Source organism: Mustela erminea, chromosome 1 (assembly GCF_009829155.1).
Source record: "Mustela erminea isolate mMusErm1 chromosome 1, mMusErm1.Pri, whole genome shotgun sequence".
NCBI lineage: Eukaryota > Metazoa > Chordata > Mammalia > Carnivora > Mustelidae > Mustela > Mustela erminea.
Genome location: NC_045614.1, coordinates 4456711 through 4477624, shown reverse-complemented (window position 1 = coordinate 4477624; position 20914 = coordinate 4456711). Strand labels below are relative to the sequence as shown.

At 50.2% G+C, this 20914-nt stretch overlaps 1 protein-coding gene across 2 annotated transcripts; it reads left to right on the top strand.

Annotated features, from left to right (window-relative positions):
- Window positions 1–1904: 1904 nt before the first annotated feature.
- Window positions 1905–19849, top strand: ACER1 (alkaline ceramidase 1). 2 transcript variants are annotated; one of them, XM_032307945.1, is made up of 6 exons: window positions 1905–2124; window positions 14140–14254; window positions 14339–14480; window positions 15278–15432; window positions 18230–18367; window positions 18646–18771. In XM_032307945.1, the coding sequence occupies exons 1-6, from the start codon at window positions 2032–2034 to the stop codon at window positions 18684–18686; spliced, it is 684 nt and encodes a 227-aa protein (XP_032163836.1). In that variant the 5' UTR covers window positions 1905–2031; the 3' UTR covers window positions 18687–18771. The 2 variants fall into 2 exon arrangements, with proteins under 2 accessions (XP_032163836.1, XP_032163826.1); XM_032307935.1 differs by having other exon boundaries at window positions 1906–2124; window positions 15278–15415; window positions 18646–19849.
- The last annotated feature ends 1065 nt before the right edge of the window (window positions 19850–20914 follow it).

Below are 20914 nucleotides of genomic sequence, written 5' to 3'. Positions count from 1 at the left end.
TGGATGTAACCTACAGATCTCATGCAGATTTCAACAGCTCTTATGTTCATGTGTGTGTATGTGCCTATGCAATTTCTTCACATATATAGATTTCGGTAACTTCCCCCAGAATTAGAAAGGTTAAATCAGGGGCGCCTGGGTGACTCAGTCAGTTGGGCGGCTGCCTTCAGCTTGGGTCATGATCCCAGGATCCTGGGACTGAGCCCCTCGTTGGGCTCAGCGGGGAGCCTGCTTCCTCCTCTCTCTCTGCCTGCCTCTCTGCCTACTTGTGATCTCTGTCAAATAAATAAATAAAATCTTAAAAACATTTTTTTTAAATAAAGAAATTTTGTAACCCTGCCATGAGTGAAAAGTGGATATCATCCCAGTAAGGCAAGCTTATTTAGAAACAAATACAATGCAAACAGTGTCACTGCATTCCGGTTGGATACTGTTGCCTGCTGAAGGACTTCTTATCAAACAAAGGGATTAAGTGTTAAGGGGCATAAACATTTATTAACACCAATTAAGTCCCACTCCTTGAACTATTAAGAACTGAAAAGGGAGTGGGTTACTTGCCACACAGCTCACTGAGTCTCGGAAGCAGGTTTGTCCATCACCCAGTCTTTCTAGGGAAACACTGTATCAGCTCATTAGATGGGCACAGCAGCCCTAAGAGACAGGTACTCCTATTATCCCCATCTTATAGAAGAGGAACCTGTGGCTTAGAGGGGCAAAGTGCCTTGCCCCACTCCCTCACTCTGTAGCTGTGTGACCTTGGGTAAAAATTGCTTGGCTTCTCTGGACATCGGTTTCCTTGCTAGTGACCTAGAGGTAGTGAGGGCCTCTCATAGAGCTGCCAAGAACATTAAGTGAGATAATACTGAACTCTGAGCTCTTAGAAAAGAGCCTGGCACCAGCAAGTCATCAGTAAAATGTGCTATTATTGTTATTATTATTATACTCACAGGTTGCCTTCAAGTTCAAGATCAGCTACAATAAGAAAACCCGTTACCTTGATCTTGGGCCCGCTTTGGGCCAGGCAGTGAGCTAAGCTCTTGACTTGTATATTTCTGTGTGTTTTAGAACAGTTGAGTCTAGCTCCCTCCTCCCCATATTACAGATGAGCAGATCGAGGCCCAGAGAGGTGGATTCACCTACTTAGGGTCATACAACTTAGGAAGGGGAGGAACTCCAAATTTAAACTCAGGCCTTGGTGATTCTAAAACCAGAACTTTCCACAGCCCCTGGAGCCCAGGACTAGGGGCCCCAGGCCAGGAGCTCTACAGATTCCACCTTTCACGGGGGCTTTGAAGGTGGCCCCCGGTAGAAGCTGGGCTACTCTAGGCATCTGAGGTTTTGACCACCCAAGAGAAGTGGCATCGGTCCAGCCCAGCCTCCCATAACACAAGCAGAAAGACCTAGGCCCCCAAAGATGAAATGACAAGGCAACCTTACATTGCCAAGGACTCCAAGGTAGCTGAGCCAAGCCCACTACTGTTGCCCCTGGTATGGGAAGTAGCCGTGCGGAGCTTTGCTGGTGTGGAGGTGGTTGGACCTACTGGTTAAGAGCCCCGAGCCTGGACTCAGCTGCCTGTTTTCACACTGTGGCTTTACTGTTGCCGTGGATGCCCTCAGCAAGTGATCTGTTTCCTTCTTTCTCAGTGTGCTCTTCTATAAAGTGGGGAGAGCCAGGCTACTCCTCCCAACGGGCTCGCTATTACTTTAAATTACTGTTCTAATACCAGCCCCCCTAGCCCCCACTCCTAGTGGGTAGGGATGGGAGGCACACGCCTTGCCCACGCCCCCTCCCCCCTCCGCCCTCCCTGGATGGTGCCAGCCCCTCCACTTATGCCCAGGGCGGCCGCCACCGCACAGCGAGGCTACCCTGGTGCGACGGGGGAGTGGTTCGGCAGGTTTTTCCTCTCAGTCTGCCTGCCTGCCGTGGGGCAACCAGCTGTCCTCTGCCTGTCTCACCTGGGCTGGGCTGTTCTAGGCTCTCATGCTCCTCTCTGCCAGACTGAGCCAGTGGGCAGCGGGCGCTGCGTCAGGATGCCCAGCATCTTCGCCTACCAGAGCTCCGAGGTGGACTGGTGTGAGAGTAACTTTCAGCACTCGGAGCTGGTGGCCGAGTTCTACAACACGGTGAGGTCCGGGTGGGAGGGCAGGGGGTGACAGTCGTGACAGACCGGGGCTCCGACCCGGCGCCTCCGCATCGCCGCTGGGGAATCCTGCTGGAGGACTCACCCCTCTGCGCCTTGGCGCATCGGCTGGGCGAGGGGTGCTAGCTTTCATTCATTCGTCTGCGTTTGGCATCAGGCTCTGTGAAAGGTTTTGGAAAGGCAACCGTGACCAGGAAAACAGCCAGTCTCCCCCCCACCTGCCCCCCACCCCTGCCCCGCCGGAGCAGAAGACACAGATGTGACTCCAGACATTCACAACCCAGGAGGATGGTGCTGTAATGGGAGTTGCACGGGCAGCCTTGGGGAGCGGGGAGGGTAGAGGTGTGATGTGAGAGCCCACTGGGGGGGTGGATCACGAAGGGCTTCCAGGAGGAGGTGACTGTGTCGAGTTTGTTTTCAGCTGTACTCCCAGCCTAGGCTGACCAACTCCTTCCAGTTTGCTGGGCACTGTCCTGGTTTTAGAGTTGAAAGTCCCGTGTCCTGGGGACCCCTCAGTTCTGGGCATACCGGCACCGGGGGTCATCATTCCCCCAGCCCTTGCCATGAGGCCTTGTTGGAAGGGCTCAAAATGCCTACATGGCAGAAGGCATTTCAGCAAAGCTTAGAAGACGCAAAGCAGCCAAAGCTGCATGTGGGCTGTGTTACTACCCCCGTGTGTGGTGCTGGGGAGATTGCCATGGGTAAGGCGGGTTGCCCACCTTCCTGGAGCCACTGGCATGGGGGGTGATGCGGGCTGTGGGCTTTGCTCCGTACCTTGCACATAGTGAGGGTGCTTAGTCCACAGTGAGTGAGGCCAGCACACCTCTATTGAGTGCTTCTGCGGGGCAGGCGTTGTGCTAAATATTCCAGAGGAAAAATCGCAGTTTAATCTTCACAGTGACTTTGGGAATTAGGCACAGTGTATATTACATAAAGTTAATCCCGTTGTCCGGGTGAGGAAATGGTCTTCAGGGAGGCTGAAAGATTTATACCAAGGGTCATGCTGGCACTCAGAGCTAGGATTTGAACCTGGTCGTTTCAGGAGATTCTTTTTGGGGGAAGGGGAGAGGAAAATCAGTCCTGGGATGTCCTGGTTGCTTTTGCCTTGTTTGGCCCCACTAATTTCCAGAACCAGGAGGTGGGAGTTTAAGATTCAGGGGTTCCCCGTCGTTTCTCAAATCTTGTTTCTCCTGGGCAGAAATACGGCCTCTGGTCCTGCGTACCCTCACCTGACCCATGGGAGGGGGGCTGACGGTGCTGAACTCCCAGGCGGAGAAGAGGTTGGAGGTTCTAGGAGTCTTCTTTCTGGATCCCCTGGCAGCCCACCCCGAGGCAGGTGTCCCCACAAAAGGCACCAAGAGAGGGCTGACCTGGGGCTGGGCTGAGCCTCGAGTCTCGCTATGCTTGACAATGCAAAGCGCTCCTCTGTTCAGGCTTCCTTTAGCCTGTCTCCAAATGCAGCAAATGGAGGGTCTGGCAGACTAGCAGACACCCTCTGAGGCTACAGGAGACATGGTCGTGACACATGCAAGGCTTCAACCCCATCATCTCCCTGTACCTGCATTTCCAGATACTTATCAAAGAGAAACAGAAGTTTCGCAAAATAGTAGTTATCTTTCCCTGGTGTGAACACACTTGGACATATCCTCTCCTATTGAAAAGGCTCTTGCAAAACAGACCAGGGCACAAGGAATTGGATCCAAGGTATGTTATAAAGGGTGTCCCCAAGATTTTCTCTTTCCAGACACTTCTAAGTATCCCAACCGATCATCCGAGCTAATAAATAGCGTTGAGGAGTTGGCAAACGTTTGCTGCAAAGGCCAGATATTAACGATTTTTGGCTTTTGGGGCTGTACAGTCTGTATGGAAATGACTCAGCTCTACCCTTATACCTGGAAAGCAGCCACAGATAGTATGTAATAAGCAAATGAGGGTGGCCATGTGCCAATAAAACTTTATTTATGGACACCGAAGCCCGCATTTTGTGTAACTTTCACGTGTCACAAGATATCATTCTTCTTTCAAATTTTCAACCATTTAAAATGGTAAATGTCGCTGTTGGCTCATAAGCCACACAGAGCAGGACAGTGGGAGGATCTGGCACAGGGCCAGAGTTTGCCAGCTTCTGATATTGTATTTATAATAATCAGCCCCACAGAAAACAATGAGATCTTTCCCTTTTGGCCTCCTCAAATCAGTAATTAAAAATGGATTCATTCTGTAGTGAATGGGCACTACGAATGGGCACTCGTATTTTGCGGCTTCCTGCGGGCAGTCTGCCAAGTTGCGTGGCGCTCCGGATTCACGAACAGCGCCCCCTCCCCTTCCACTCCATCACTGTACCTCCAGGAACTCGCATCAGAGAGACAATCCCAATAGAAAACAAAATTTATATATAAAGTGCCGTCTGAGTCATCTTTAATGGCCATCAGTAGTGGAATACATAAAAAGGAAGCCATAACATTTCCACCAGCCTGTGTAGGGCTGAACACATTCTGGGCAAATACTGTGCAGCTTTTTTAAAGGCACGTTTTGGATCCAGGTATGTAAATGAAGACAAAATATGTAGCAAGAATTTTCTTTTTTTTTTTAATTTATTTATTTGACAGAGATCATAAGCAGGCAGAGAGGCAGGCAGAGAGAGAAGAGCAGGCTCCCCGCTGAGCGAAGAGCCCGACATGGGGCTTGATCCCAGGACCCTGAGATCATGACCCGAGCTGAAGGCAGTGGCTTAACCCACTGAGCCACCCAGGCGCCCCCGTAGCAAGAATTTTCTTAAAAAAATCGGTTCATGTTGATCTCCTCATGACCCACCTAGGAGTCAGCTCACTCTGCAGAGACTTTCACTTTCACAATGCCCTGCTTGCAAGATTTGCCTTCTGGGGTGGGGGGAGGCAGAGCCCAGCACCGCCCGATCAGGGTTTAGAAGGCAGCCCTCGAGGACTCCGCCCAGGTGTTGACCAATTTCATCGAGGAGGGCAACGAGGAGTTGGGTTTTGAAAGATGAACAGGAGCTTGCCTGGTAGGATAAGAGTCGAGGAAAAGGGATAAAGGGAAAAAAGGATGTAATGAGTCTTGGAAGGAAAAGAGCCTGCACAGTTTGGGAAAGGGAAGCGTGTTCCTGTGGCTAGAGTGATGAGGAGAGATAAAGCTGAACGAGTTTGGAGTGCTGAGTGGGAGTGTTCCAAATATATCCTGTATTTCCTGATGGACTCATTGGGCTCATTCATTCATTCAACCTCACTGTTATGAATCAACCTGAGCTGATTGATCCTGGGGTCCTGGAGAGGCTCAGTGCTCCCCAGATAAGGAAGGGTTCAGAAATAGATCTGACCAGGCCCGTGGTTAGCCTGTAGCAGAGGGAGGGCAAAGGGACCAGAATGGGCCGTGGGGAGCCACGGGGACGACCTGGGGAGCCTCCGCTCGCTGAATGGGGAGGGAAACTCAATGCTTAAAGCATGAGTCAATGTTCTCTCAGGGATATGGAGCAAACGGACCAGCATAAGCCAAGATCTTGGGGTGAAAGAGAAAGGCAGACCAAGGAACCGTTGGTGGCTCGAAGCCAGAGCCCCGGTTGCCCATGAAGGAGGAAGTGAGAGCAGAGAGGCAGGTGGAGGAGGTTTCCAGGGGCCACGTGGAGAATGCCTGGCAGAGGAACGTGAGATCCGTGGTGAGGGCACCGGGGAGCCACGGGTGACTTTTGAACAGCAAAGAGTCAATAACGTGGGCTGCAGCCGAGGCGCCTGGTTGCTTTCATAGATGGCCCTGGAGAGCCAGGAGGGCACATCCAACAGGAACAGAGGTCAAGGACATGGGAGGGCCTGGGTCAGGCGGGGTGGAGGAGAAGTCAAGGTGTGGGCTGCTCCAGTTTTTGCTTCTGCTGGCGTTGGCCTGCTGGCCTCCAGGTGTGGCCTCCTTCTGGGCTGCTGACAACTCAGGAGGGTTTCCAGCAGTGGAGGAAGACATGTCAAGGCCCCCTGCTTCTGAGAGACAGCTGAGCTGTGCTGCTGAATTTCTTTCCTGGGGTCTTGCCAAAACTTCAGAAGCTCTGGGTCTCATCCTCTCCAGAAAGCTCCCTCTTGGATGCTTGGATACAGAACCAAGGGGTGGCGTGTCGGGAGCGGGAAATGGCATGGGCAAAGGTGCAGCGGTGGGCGTAGTCTGCAGAAGGGGTATGATAGAAGGGGCAGAGAGGTCAGAGTGGGAGGTCGTGCAAGGGGGTGTAGTTGGTAACGCCCGTACTTCCCACAGCCTCCCCACGTCCTTCCGCCACTGAGCATTCCTGTTGCTGGCCTCTGCGGTGTGGGGGTTTCTGTCCCTCTCTCCCTTGACTGCTGTGTGATGCAGGGGGAGAACCTCCCCTCTCTGAGCCCCTGGCTGTGAGGAGCAGGTCCCATGAGTTCTAAAACCATACCTCTCTCTTTGGCCTTCCTTCTCATCAAATTCACGGCAAAAGCAATTGTTCTGGCCCCCCCAGCCCCTGAAAATGAGGAGGGAAGACCCTATTCATTGAATAATTTCACACCCCAGAGACCGTGCCTATGACACTTCCTGGCCCAGACCCCATAGGTCCCTCTGGACCTCTTTCCTCCTTCAGAAAAAGCCTGCTGGGGATGACAGAGGGGTCCAATTTGGAGAGATAAGGACCCCTTCATTTTGCTCATGACTCAACAAGAATTGACTGAGTCAGGGACTGTCTTGGGCTCTGGTGACCCAAGCAAACGAAAACCTCTGCCGGTGCCGGTGTCCTGGGCGATGGAGGAGACAGACAAAAAACAGAAGTCAGAAGTACAGCATGCTGGTGGGACAGGGAAGAAAAACTCATTCGTTCTTACGTCCATTCATTTATTTACTCGTATTTACTCAGCAAATATTGACTGAGTACTCACTCAGAAAGGGAACAACTGTGAGGTGCTAATATGACCAACACGCAGACCGTAGGGAGGATGAAACAGCTCCTGGGCATCCCACACGTCCATCATGGAGGAATGGGTAGGCACGCTGTCCTTCATCTACTCAGCCGTGAACAGGAGGGGAGCGCTACACGCTACATCCTAGACGAACCTTGCAACACGGTGCCAGTCATAGACGGCCACACGCTGTGTGATTGCATCCATAAGAAACGCCCAGAAGAGTCAGATCTGTAGGGATAAGAAGCAGATGTGTGGTTGCCCAGAGCTGGGGGGAGTGGGGGTGGAGAGTGACTGCTTCTGGGGACCGGGTTTCGTTTTGGGGGTGATGATGAGAATGTTCTGGAATTAAGTAGCGGTGATGGTTGCACAACGGCATGAGGAGTCGATTGAAACCCATTCACTTGCACACTTTGAAAGAGTGAATTTGACTGTATGTGATTTATTTATCAATTTAAAAGACAAATAAAAAAAAAGCACCTTAATGTTCTTGATGTATCCCAAGCACGAAATAAACAAAACTACTACTATTGGAAGCAAATGTAGCACAGAGATGTGAAAGTGTTTATGTATAATTTTTTTTTTTTTTAACAAATAGCGCTTCTTGTAACCCTCCTAGCAATTTTAGGAAGTAGGCACTCTTATTCTCCCCATTTTTACGAATGGGGAATAAAGGCTCAGAGAGTGTGTGTTTCCTCCCCCGGGTTGCACAGCATGTAGATCACAAGTGCACAGAGGCTGTGCATGACGGAAGTGCCGGAGTTAAAGCCTGGGCCCCCTGGTCCCAGAGCCTCTCACTTAATTAACCACAGCATTGTGAGGCCACTCAGTTACTGGGTGATTAACAATTAATTATGAGTGTTTTAATTCATGCAAGTAAGTCCTGTTTGGGGAGGGTCTTCGGCTGATGCTGCAGCCCCACACCCCCGGCCCCGCACCAGCGTACTTGTGCACGTGTCGGGGGGGATGTGAGGGGATCCTCGACAGGTGACAGAGCTGGGTGTGCGTGGTGACAGTTCGAGCTTCGGCGGTGGGGAGAAAGCACTCGGGGGCGTTTGGTGATGTTCTCTTGATTTGATTGACTTGACAGATTTTTCTTGAGCGCCCAATGCATGCCCAGCGAGGTGGGTGCTGGGGACACAGCCAGGGACAAAATAGGTGTGTATCGTCCTCACGGAGGTCACCGCCCAGTGAGGAAGACAGGGACAACAAAGGAGTCAAGAATGAGCCCATGGAATGCACAAGCGACGGAGTGGGTGGGAGACAAGTGTCTGGGCATGGGGGCAGCTCCGGGCCAGGGAAAATGAGAAAGCGGCTCCCCCTCTGCCTTTCCCCAAAGCTGAAATGGGCAGTCGATTCAGTCAGTCTGCCTCCCTCCTTTCTCTTCTCTGTTCCTTCCTCCCTCCCTTGCTGTCTAACCTTCTCTCTCTCTCTCTCTCTCTCTCTCCTTTTCTTCTTCCAGACCTCAGGTACCCAGCCACCCAACCACATCCATTCACCAGACACGCTGCTGGGTACTGGTGATCAAAAAGCAAATTATTCCAGAACAACAGCAGCCCTGGTTTTCACAGTCGGTAGAGCAGCTGCGGCAGACACACACGGGTGCATTGCGAACATGTATTCTCCGCGTGCCTTGCTCCCTACCAAAATTCACTGAGCACCTACTGTGTGCCAGACTTGGCTCTAGACACTGGAGCTTCACAGCGGTGAGCGAAACTCTCCGGCCCCGTAGCACTTGGTTCTCTCATCCTTATGGTGATGCTTGGCATTAGAGGAGGAAAATGCGGCACAGATTGCCTCCCAAACCCTGACTGCATAGACCTGGGAAGGCAGACTTTGTTTTGGGGTGCTGCTAGGTCCTTGAGCAGCATGGTAGATACTGAAGGAATGGTTAGTAAGCAAATGGATGGACGGACAGACAGATGGAGGTGAAGGCACCTGCTGGGGCTGGGACCTAGAGAGTCCGGCTCATGATCCTGGGCCAGCACCTCTCTGTCCTGGAAGAGTCTAGGTGGAGCCGCTGGTTGGGAAAGGTGGGGGCCCAGCCCCAGAGGCAGGGAGGGAGGCCCCGGTAGGGGGCGGTGTCTGATGCTATCTTTGGAGCCAGCTGGAGCTCGTTAGTCAGAGGCTCTGCCCTCATTCTGCACACTGAGGGACGTTAGCAAAAACTTCTGTCTTCGTTCTGCTGGCCCCTGAGCTTGGAGCAATTAAACCAAGGATAAGCCTGTGACCCTTATCTCCCACCCACCACCACCGGCAGTAACCCTTGCTATTTGTTGAACTGTAACCACACCCCTGGCAAGGGAGTCTTTCGATGCCTGGCCTCGTGCATGGCCCTCAACAGCCTCTACGCTATCCATCATTGTTCTCTGCCATTTTGCTGGTGCAGGAAATGGAGACCCAGAGACACCAGGCCACATGGCCAGGGAGCAGGAAAGCCTTCTTGTTACCATTGCTGCCTGTCTACTCCTCTCCGTCTTTTAAGGCAGAGGGTAAAAGCAAACTTTGGTGTTCCCCAGGGCTGTGCAACCTCAGAGAAGTCACTCTGCCTCTCTGAGATCTGTTGTCAAATAAGAACTAGAAAGTTAGACCTCGTGGGGGGAGATGTGCACGAGGATTGAAAGCAATGTCTATAAAATCATGTGGTCCAAAGATAAGGAAGTGAAAGTCATAACACCTTCCATCCAGAACTTTCCAGGTACAACCCCTTCTGCCAAGTGGTTTCATGTGAGTGGCTGGTGAACCACAGAAACCTGCTTGGAGGTCCAGTCAGCAGGAAACATTTATTGAACACCTACTATACCCAGTTCCCCAGTTCCTGAGATTACAGTGGAGAACAGGGAAGACACAGTGCCTGTTCCCAAAGCCGGCTTTAGTGGGAGAGTGAGGCAATTTCAGAACAGCTGGAGAAGTGTTAGGATAGAGGGACAGGGCCCAAACGATCACCCAACCCTGCCTTGTGGGATTGGGAAGGCTTTATCAAAAGGTGATGCCCAGGGGAAAGACCGAGTAGTAGTTGGCCTGGCAAAGAGGGTTAAGTGGGGACAAAGACTGTTCCAGGCAGTGGGAACAGCCTCTGCCAACTTCTGGAGGTTAAGGGGTGAGAGCAAGTATGGCTCATTTGGGGGAACTGAGTTGTCCCTTCCGCCTGGATGATAAAGTTGAAGGTGGAGAGAGGTGGTTATGGAGGGAGTTCACAAGCCAGGTTTAAGAGTTTGCATTTTATTTATGGGAGTCACAGACGTGTTTTAAATGGAGGGTTTAGAGTTTGGGGAACTGGTTGGCTCAGTATCTTCTGCCATACTTGATACGCCCAAGGACTGGCGTTTGTTTGAAGGCAGAGGGAACATCTGATTTGGGATTTTGCCCATTTGGTATCCATGGCACCGTCTTCCCTATGTCTTCCCTATGAAAACCAAATGCCCCTTTCCTTCTGGTTATGTTCTCAGTGGGATGGTCAATCAAGGTGCCCACCCCAACCTCTGACCAAGGGTGGGCTGTGGCCCAGGCAGCATATCCTCCATTTGAGATGTATCCTGGGCCTGGATATAACAACTGAACATAATTTTTTTCCCCCATTCATGCCCAAAGTTGCTCCCTGAAGAGACTCTCCACTCAAGGCTCAGAGCTGTTCTGGTTTCTGGCTTTCCTTGTTTTCTGCAATTCTTTGGATTAATGAGCTCCCCATAATAAATGACTGAATTGACAAACAAGTTAAGTAACTATGCACACTTTTTTATATTTATGGTATAAGTTTGTTTTCTGTTGCCTGCTACCCAAGAACCCTAACTCATACACCAATGGTGCTGATTTTGCTGGATTCAAGCATTAGAAAGCTAGCTTAAGCAAAAACAAAATAAGACAAAAACAAACAAAAAAAACCCCCAAACCAAACAGGAAGAATGCATTAGATAGGTACTGGGTATCTTAGAAAATGGAGAGATGAGTTGCTTGGGAGGGCTGGGGTCCACGGCAGGTCTGGAGGATTTAGCACAAGACAGATACAACCCTTGGGTATCTGCTTGTATTCTCAGCCTTGTCTGTTTGTGGTGACAAAATGGTTGCCATGTCTTAAACATCAGGACAATATCTTAAGACATTAGAGAGTTGACAATGGTGCAACTCAATTCTGGTGACTCCCAGGCTCTGTATCTGTTCCAGGTTTCAAATTCCCAGGAAAATCTGATTGGTACAGTTTGGGATAGGTGTCTGCTCCAGTGGGGTCGGGTGTTAGGATGCAGACACAGCGTGCATGTTCTCAGGTAGCCATTGGGAACAGGTAGATGTGTTTGACATCGCCCATTGGTGGGCATCAGACACATTGGTGTGGAAAGCAAGGACATCGGTGGGATCGTGGGTTGCAAAACCAGCTTGCCAAGGGTCCTCAAATTGTGGGACCAGCCCTTGAGCTGGTTCACCATCACCCAAGGAAAGCCATGGGCTTCCCTAGAATCAGAAGGGCTCCTGCCTTGGGACCTTGTCTTGGTGCCCAAGACCTAGGGTCCTAGATGGTGACCTTGTATCAGGTAAATGGTTTCCCCACACTCGCCTCTGTGCTCTGTGTTCTCCTTCTTTACTGAAGTGTAGTTGACATGGAATATTACACTAGTTTCGGGGTGCGCCATGGTGATTTGACAATCACATACATTACACAGCGCTCACCACGGTAAGTGTAGTTACCACCTGTCACAATGAAATGTTATAATGTTATTGACTACACTCCCTATGTTGTGCTTTTCATCCCCATGACTTACCGATTTCATAACCGGAAGTTACACCTCTTCACCCGTTTTGCCCATCCCCCACACCTTCCCCTCTGACAACCGCCAGTTTGTTCTCTGTATTTATGAGTCTGTTCTGGTTTTTGTTTGTTTGTTCACTGGTTTTGTCTTTTAGACTCCACGTATAAGTGAAATCATACGGTGTTTGTCTCTCTCTGACCGACTTCAGTTGGCGTAACACCCTCTAGGTCCCTTCATACTGTCACAAATGGCAAGATTTCTGCCTTTTGTGGCTGAGTACCGTTCCACTATACACCATGTCTCCTCCTCCTCCTCCTCCTCCTTCTTCTTCTCCTTCTTCTTCTTCAAAAAGATTTTATTGATTTATTTGACACAGAGAGAGACACAGCGAGAGAGGGAACACAGGCAGGGGGACTGGGAGAGGGAAAAGCGGGCCTCCCACACACAGGGAGCCCGATGCAGGGCTCGATCCCACAACCCTGGGACCATGACCTGAGCCAAAGGTAGATGCTTAAGGGCTGAGCCACCCAGGCGCCCCTACACCATGTCTTCTTTAGTCATTCATGTATCAGGGACCCCCGGTTGCTTCCATATCTTGGCTAGTATAAATAAAGCTGCAATAGGGGTGCATATATCCTTACAGATTAGTGTTTTTGTTTTTTGGGGGGGGGGCGGGGAGTCCGTGCCCAGCAGCAGAATCACTGGATCCTATGGCATTTCTATTTTTAATCTCTTAGGAACCTCTACCATGGCTGCACCAACTTGCATTCCCACCGACAGTGCACGAGGGTTTCCCCTTCTCCTCAGTCTTACCCAACACTTGTTATTTTGTCGTCTTCTTTTTTTTTTTTTCTTCAATAATAGCCATTCTGACTGGTGTGAGGTGATCGCTCCCTGTGGTTTTGACTTGCATTTCCTTGAGCTCTCTGTTTTTGAGTCGGCACCCCTTCAGACTAGGTTTCTGAGAATAACGGAGCACCCTGGCGAACAGGGTGTTACTTCTTCACTTTCTAAGATGGGATGAAGGCGATGGAGGAGACATTTACAAGGGGAAGAGTTTATTGGGGGAAAGAAGGTTGTAATTGAGTGAGCAAGCAGCTGACCTCAAGCTGACCGGGAGAACACTAGTTTCTGAGCTTTTGTGAGAAACTTACTATGGTCCGGACATCTCTGGGGGTGGGGGGGAGCTTTGAGGGGGCACTGAAGTCCTGTAGCAGCAGTCAGGGACTCTGAACCCTTGAAATTCTGGTGCACATGTTCTTGTCACCTTAATCATACTCATGGACTGCTGAGGTCTGGGGGTCTTTGGGTCAAGAACATGAAGAGGCAAGTGGCATTACACATATGTCACAAATGCAGATATGGTAGGTTAGAGCATTGAATTAACTTGTCACAGTCCGTGATGGCGGAGCATGGATCCAATCCCTTGTCACTTGGATCCAGAAGTCCAGTAACTAGGATGCTTTGGTTTCAAATGAAACGGCCCACTAAAAACAGCTTAAAAAGACAAGATCATATCTTCTCATCTTTTGAAATGGAAGTCTAGAGGTAGATGGTAGAGGTAGAAGTAGAGATAGAGGTAGAGGTAGAAGTCTAGAGCTAGAGGTTCTGGAAAGTTAACTCAGCAGCTCAACATTACCACGCTACAGCTCTGCAGTTCATGGAGCAGTGGTTCTTGAAATACTGTCTGTGGATACCGTGGGCTCTTTGAGGCCTTTCAGAGGTTCCTTGAGGTGAAAATTATTTTCATAATAATACAAAGATTTTGTTTGCCTTTCTCGCTCTAATTGTCGCACCAGGGTACAACGGAATCTTCTAGTGGTTCTGTGATGAGTGATGACGTCATCCCTCAGATGACCAAGGGAACAGGTCCTTGTGTAGTCCTGGATTTCGAAAATTTCTCAGTAATACAGTCAATCTGGATAAATGTAGCTCACATTTTTTAAAAAAGTAATTATTCATTTGCATTTCTATCCCATTGCTCAGACCAGGTCACAAGGGCACAGTGAGTGGCAAGGAAGGCTGGGAAGTGTAGTCTTCAGTTGTGTAGCTGTGTCTAAAACTTGGGGGGATCCTATTTCTAAAAGGAAAAGGGGGCAGATGGGTGCAGTAGGTTAGTAGATAGTCTGCCACACTCACTGAATGAATGAATGAGTGAACTGATGGAATAGGAGATGGAGTAATTAATCTACTGATGACTGGTTGACAAGAGTGACAAACTCTGGGTTGATTAATTGCCTGAAAGGGTTTAGGTGACCAATGGGCCAACTTAGGGTTGGACATAGGGGCAGCCCTCCTCTGCCTGTGATTCTGATAACCCCCTCCCCATGTCCTCCTCTTTTCCAGTTCAGCAATGTCACCTTCCTCATCTTTGGGCCTCTCATGATGTTTCTGATGCACCCCTACGCCCAGAAACGCTCCCGCTATGTTTATATCACCTGTGTCCTCTTCATGGTCGTAGGTAGGTGGGGGGGTGTCTATGACCGTGGGGTGGTAGGGCTGGGGGACCACCCCCTTGACCACCTACCTTTGTCTCTTGATCCAGGCCTGTTCTCCATGTACTTCCACATGACGCTTAGCTTCCTGGGCCAGCTGCTGGATGAGATCGCTATCCTGTGGCTGCTGGCCAGTGGCTACAGCATATGGATGCCCCGCTGCTACTTTCCCACTTTCCTAGGAGAGAACAGGTGGGGCGGTGGCTGGTCCTCTGTTGATCCCACCAGAGCCCATCTAGGCTCCTGGGTCCACTCCCCGAGCTCACTTGAGGTCCTTGGAATCCCTCCCCTGATCACCCCAGGACTTTCTCCTGACCCTACCTGACTTAACCGGCCTCCAGGGACTCCTCCATTGAGAGTACTTGGGACCCCTGGAAATCCTCTCCTGATCCTACCTGGATAGTCTGGTACCTTCTCCAGAACCTGTTCGAAGCCAAGAGGGGGTCCCAGGAACCCATACTTAAGCAGGGACCTCTCTCCTGAGCCTATCCCTGGGATCCCTGGGACTCTCCTGGGTTCTTCCTGGGCCCCTCTCTTGACCTGAGACCCCTCTGAATCTCTCTCCTGAACCATATGACCTATCAGAGCTTTCTAGGACCCCTCTCTTGATAGGACCTCTATAATTCCTTCCTCCAACCTACCTGGCTCCTCTGAATCCCTTGACTGACCTCACCTGGACCCCGACACTCTCTGCTGACCTGACTAAACCCCTTGGAGCCCCCCGAGACCCTCTCATCATCCTACCCACCCCTACCCTTGGGCCCCCCTTCAGACCCTGCCTGAGCTCACCTGGGTTGTTTCATCAGACGCTTCTTGGGGCCCTTCGCTGAGCCCACCTGGGACCCTCAAGACTTTTCTCTAGTCCAGATGGGCTCCCTGGAACCCCTTCCCTTCGCTCATCTACCTCTGCCACAAGATCTCCTGACCCTGCCTAAACCACCCAGGACACTCCCAGCTGCCATCTGACAGCTGCACCCTTCTTCCCTCAGGCCCCAGTTCATCTGCCTGGTCGTCATCACCACCGTGGTCAGCACCTTCCTGTCCTTCCTGAGGCCCGTGATCAACGCGTATGCCCTCAACAGCATTGCTGTGCATATCCTCTACATCGTGTTCCAGGAATACAAGAAGTGGGTGGTGGTTGCAGGTGCCTCCCCGGGGAGGTGGCTCCCATCCCCCTCCAAATACTTCCTTCACCCCACATTCTCACCAAGTCCCAGGGTTGGAGTTCTCATTGACTCCAGGCTCAAGGGAGAGATGTCCCTTCCCCAAGATCGTCTACTAACAAGGGACAGGTTTAGGGTTGGTACCTAAGGCTGAAACCCTAAACGTACAAACAAGCAGAGATTGTTGTACCATAAACCTCCGTGTACCAACTGCTGCTCCCAACAACCATCAGCATTTTGCCAACTTGCATTATACATTCTCCCTCAGATATATGGCACCCATTAAATTTTTAGGACTTAACTCTCCCAATAAAGAATTATTATTATTTTTAACCCATACTAGGACTTGGCAGGAAATGGGGTCATTTGAAGAGACCTGAATAAAAGAGTTATTTACAAAGGAGAGAGCAGGTGTAGGAAAATCACTAGGGATCATTTAGAACCATTGTGCTGATAAGAGTTGGATCCTATGATCATCAGGAGACCTGATGGAGGAAGCAATGGGAGGGAGTGAATACAAGAGTATGGAAGAAGAGAGCCCTGTGAAGAGGGTCTCCTTAACAAGAACTGTCACCTCCAGTTGCTGGTGGCAACTAGCTTGAGCCAACCCCACATGGAGGAGGCCAGGAGAATAAATATTCTAACCATACACTCCTCATACCCTTTGGTTTCTTACTGGGATGCTTCATTGGCCAACCCATCTGGAAATCATTGGTCAACCCAATTGGAAGCCATTGGCTTAACCAACTGGAAACAATTGGCTAATCTAACTGGAAGCCTAAGAGCAAAGGAGTCTCCGGCTTCAGTCCACACAGGTCAGCACCCTGCCTCCCCAGTGCACAGGGCAGAATGAAGAGAGGTAGAGAAGGATATAGAGGGACAGATGGAAGATAGGGAACACTCAGTGCTAATGAAGTAGACCATACCCAGATCACACCACTGTTGTCTCAGTTTCTCAAGATGTCGTCTTCCAACTAGTCTTGTTGAAATTGGGATGTGAACATAGTCTCTTAGGTTTTCTTCATGTTATAGCAGTCTCTCCCTCCCTCCCCTATCTTCGTGCCTCTGATTTGATAACAGAAACTCCATCGTTTGTCCTGTAGAACATTCTGGATTTGGCCATCTGCTTCCTGTGGTGTCTTTCATTGTCTGCCTGCCTGCCTTCCCTTCTTTTTTGTATTTCTTGCAAAATAATAGTTAGATCTAGATTTAGGTTTACATATTTTTTTAAAAAAGATTTTATTTATTTATTTATTTGAGAGAGAGACAGTGAGAGAGAGCATGAGCAAGGAGAAGGTCAGAGGGAGAAGCAGACTCTCCCCATGGAGCTGGGAGCCCGATGCGGGACTCGATCCCGGGACTCCGGGATCATGACCTGAGCCGAAGGCAGTCGTCCAACCAACTGAGCCACCCAGGCGTCCCAGGTTTACATATTTTGAGGCCAGAATATTTCATGTGTGGTGCTGGGTGTTTCTTGTTCCATGCCATTAGGACCCCATAATGAGTGGTTGTTCCATGTTTAGTGCTTTTAAGGATCAATGGATTCAGATGGTGTCATCTTCTCACTTTATTGTAAAGTTTTCCACTGACTTTCCACCCAAGGATTTTAGCAGCCATTCAGGCTCACATTTCCATCCATGGTTTCATTAGTGGTGGCAAGAGGGTGGTTTGCAGAACCCATTATTCCTTCTGCAATGATTATCCGGAGTTCTTCTGTCAAGAAGGACTTCCACTCATCCACCTGGAAATACAGTTTGCACAGGAAGGACAGGATGGATAGTTGATTCTTTCCCTTAATTGACCTATTTCCAGAGTAATGAGTTGGGGCCTTAGCCATCTTTAATAGAGACCAATGAAATTTTTTTTTTTTAAAGTATCATTATGAACTCATGGATGTTTATATCTCAGAAGTGTTTCAATCCATTGCAGTCACTGGGCTATATTTTTAAGTTTTTATTAAGTAGTTACAGACTCATGGCAAGTTGCCAAAATAGTGGAGAGTCTTGGGAATCCTTCATGCAGCTCACCCCAGCCTCTCCCAAAGGAACATCCTACGTAACCACAGTACAACTTCAAAAGGAGGACATTGACCGTGGAACAATGCTGTTCACAAGACCCCAGACTCTCAATTGAGATTTCATCTGTCCTTACCTATTATTCTTTTTTGATGTTCAGACCGTCCCATTTTAGAGTAGGGAGCAGACCCTGTGCTTTTAAACATATGGGAGTTATTACCTTATTATTCCCTGATATGTTCTTTCCTAAAGGGTGCTGGGTCAGCTCTGCTGTCGGGGAAACAGATTCCGATCTTGAGTTGTCCCAAGATATGGCCTCCAGAGAATCTGCCCTCCCACACACAGACATGAATTCTCGGGCACTGACTCACAGGTGTTCGCACACTTGCAGCCCCAGACACAAACAGGGGAGGTCTTGTTGGTTAAGAAGTCTGCAGTCTGACAAACCTGGTTCAGACCCCAGCTCTGCCACTTACTAGCCATGGAACCTTGGCTGGGGTTGGAGCACACCTTAATCTCACATACCTGCTTTCTCCTCTCCAAAATGAGAATAACAGCATTGTCGTGAGGGCTTAGTTTTTATCGGAAGAACTTGTGGAGCCCAGCAAATGTTAGCAATCATCACAAGTGAGGCCCCCTCCTTCTGGTATTCTTGGTCATTTCCTCCTCTCAGCATCATCTCCTTGGATGGAGGAATTTCCCATCAGCCCCTTCAGGCTCTGCGATCTGAGTCAGGCTCTAATCTCCCTCCTTTTCTCCCTAGAACCAGCAATAAGGAGCTTCGGCATATCATGGAGGTCTCCGTGGTTTTATGGGCTTTTGCACTGGCCAGCTGGATCAGTGACCGCTTGCTTTGCAGCTTCTGGCAGCAGATCAATTTCTTTTACCTGCACAGCATCTGGTAAGCACCTGCCCTGGGGTATGGGGCACCAGAACCAGACAATCTCAGATGCCAGAGCTTGGAGCAGGAGCTTGGGGGCAGGAAGCAGAGGCACCGATACTGGGGAGGGGTGTGAGTGAGTGTAGGATCTGGTTGCAATTGAGGGTCTGATCCAGAATGTCCCTTTGGATGGTCAGGATCCATGAGGAGTGAGGAGAGGACCTAGGTGGGGACATCAAGCTAGCTCAGGGGCATGTCGGCATCTGGTGCCCTCATCGCCTTCTCCCTGCACCCCACAGGCATGTCCTCATCAGTATCACTTTTCCCTATGGCATGGTGACCATGGCCTTAGTGGACGCCAGGTATGAGATGCCAGGTCAAACCCTCAAAGTCCGCTACTGGCCTCGGGACACTTGGCCTGTGGGGCTCCCCTACGTGGAAGTCAGTGATGACAAGAGCTGCTGATGGGGGCCAGCTTCTCGACTACCCAAGCACCTGCCAACTCACCTGTGCCTGGAAGAGGGAGGCCTGGATCAGGAGTCCGAGAGATGCTCATGGTTCTTTCCTCTACCTCCCTTTCTCCGTCTTCCTTGTCCTGCATGGCCCCACCCCAAGACAGGGGACGGACTTCATGAGCCTTCTGCGCAGCAGTCTGATGACCCTGGGGGAGCTTCCCTCCACGACCTGCCCTTATTCTGTTTTATTTCCTCCTCTGTGTTCACTTTGTGAGGCTGGCCCACCAGGGGCTGGGGTTACCTGGCAGCCACTGGGAATGACTTCAGGCTGTGGCTTGGTGCTTGGGCAACTTCATAAATTGTGACCATCACCCCCAGACCCTTTGGACCTGTCTTTGGCCATGCACTGTCCCTGGTACTTGGGGGGCATCCCAGAGAACAGACATGATTTCCAGTCACTTCATTCTGCACTCGCTTGTGAATGCAGAGGCCTTGCAGACCCTCTCACACACATGCTCCTGCAGGCCTCTGGGGCCATCTCACTGGTAGACAATGGAGCTACATGGAGGCCCAGAACAGGCCATCTGGCTGTTGTTGGGACATGGGTACCAGCAGAGGAACTGGGTGGCCTGTATGGGCTTAAAATGAGAGGAGTCCAGGAGGATGATTTTTGTGGTAGGTAAGAATACAGGGCTTGGAGTCAGGCAGACCTATGCTTGAATCCTGCTCGACCATTTCCTAGTGGTATAATCTGAGGGAAGTGATTTTTCCTACCTTCGAAGCCTAAACACTTTGTCTGTGATATGACGATGTTTCTTCCTTCATGGGACTTCTGCATGGATAGAACAAGATCATGTATTAAAAGTGTTTAGCATGGAATCTGCAAAACATCCAACCATCCATCGCCTTGTCCTTGAATTCCTCCCTCCTCCCATCTGTATTCGACCATCCATTCGTGTTCATTTATCCATCCAAATGGTTTAATCATCCTTTCATTCGTCTGTGTTCCCACTCATTCGTTCATTCGTCTTTTCCACCAATATACATCAAGTTCCTGCTGAATGTCTGAGACCAGCCGCTGGCAATACAAGGCAACAAAGACGGGCAATGTCCCTGCTCTAATGAGGAGACACGTGTTACACAAATAAAAAGACAGACAAGGCATTTCCAGACACTAATACGTGCTGCTGACCCAACCTCACAGCCTCCTCTTAGCCTCCTGACTATGGAGGCTACAGGTGGGTAGGAGGTCTGGAGACGTCTTGTCTAATTGGAACCAGCCATGTGATCTTGGCAAGTCCCAGTCTCTATCAGGGACACGTTAGAGAACCATGATGGGGGGAAGCAGCCCTTTCAAATGGTGCTCAGTGGGGAAGTGCAGTTTCCAGATGAACCCTCAACGACAAGAGGAGACCAGCCGTACTGAGAGCTGGCTGGGCAAGAGCGTTCTGGGGAGAGGGAATGGCAGGTGTGAAACTCCCAGGGTGTGGATGAACCGGTGAGACAGAAAGAACCCTCTCCCCCCCACCCCCAATGTTCAGTTAGCCAACGTATCACTAGTTTTCGATGTAGCGGTCAGTGCTCAGAAAGAACACGCTCCTTGGTGCTTAGTAAATGAGGGAGAGTATAGAGTAAGAGATTTGTAATCTGGGGGCCTGGGATAGGTTTAGGTATCCATGGACCACTTGACATTCTTTGCAAAAGAGGGTTGTCTGGGCATGTCACTGAGATCCCTGGAGTGTGTCACTCCAAACAGAGTAAAGGCTAGCCCATCGGCCTGCTGGAGAGATGGGGAGATTGAAAGAGGAAAGGCCACTCGTATTTATTGAGACAGGTGCTGTATGTCCATGACACACATCATTGAACCTAATGCCCCTCCCACAACACTTCAGGTAGACATGAATATTCTCATTTCGTAGATGTGGCTCAGAGAGGGCAAGCAACTTACCCAGGACCACACAGCCTGGATTCGAACCGGGTCTGTCCTTCCCCCGAAGTTCCTTGCACCACAGTTAGTCAGCAGTAAGATTGAATCTGGATCACAGGTCCACTGTTTCCAATCCCTTTGAATTTCTTATTCTAGAAACTGGAGGTTCTTCACCTCTGGCTCCAA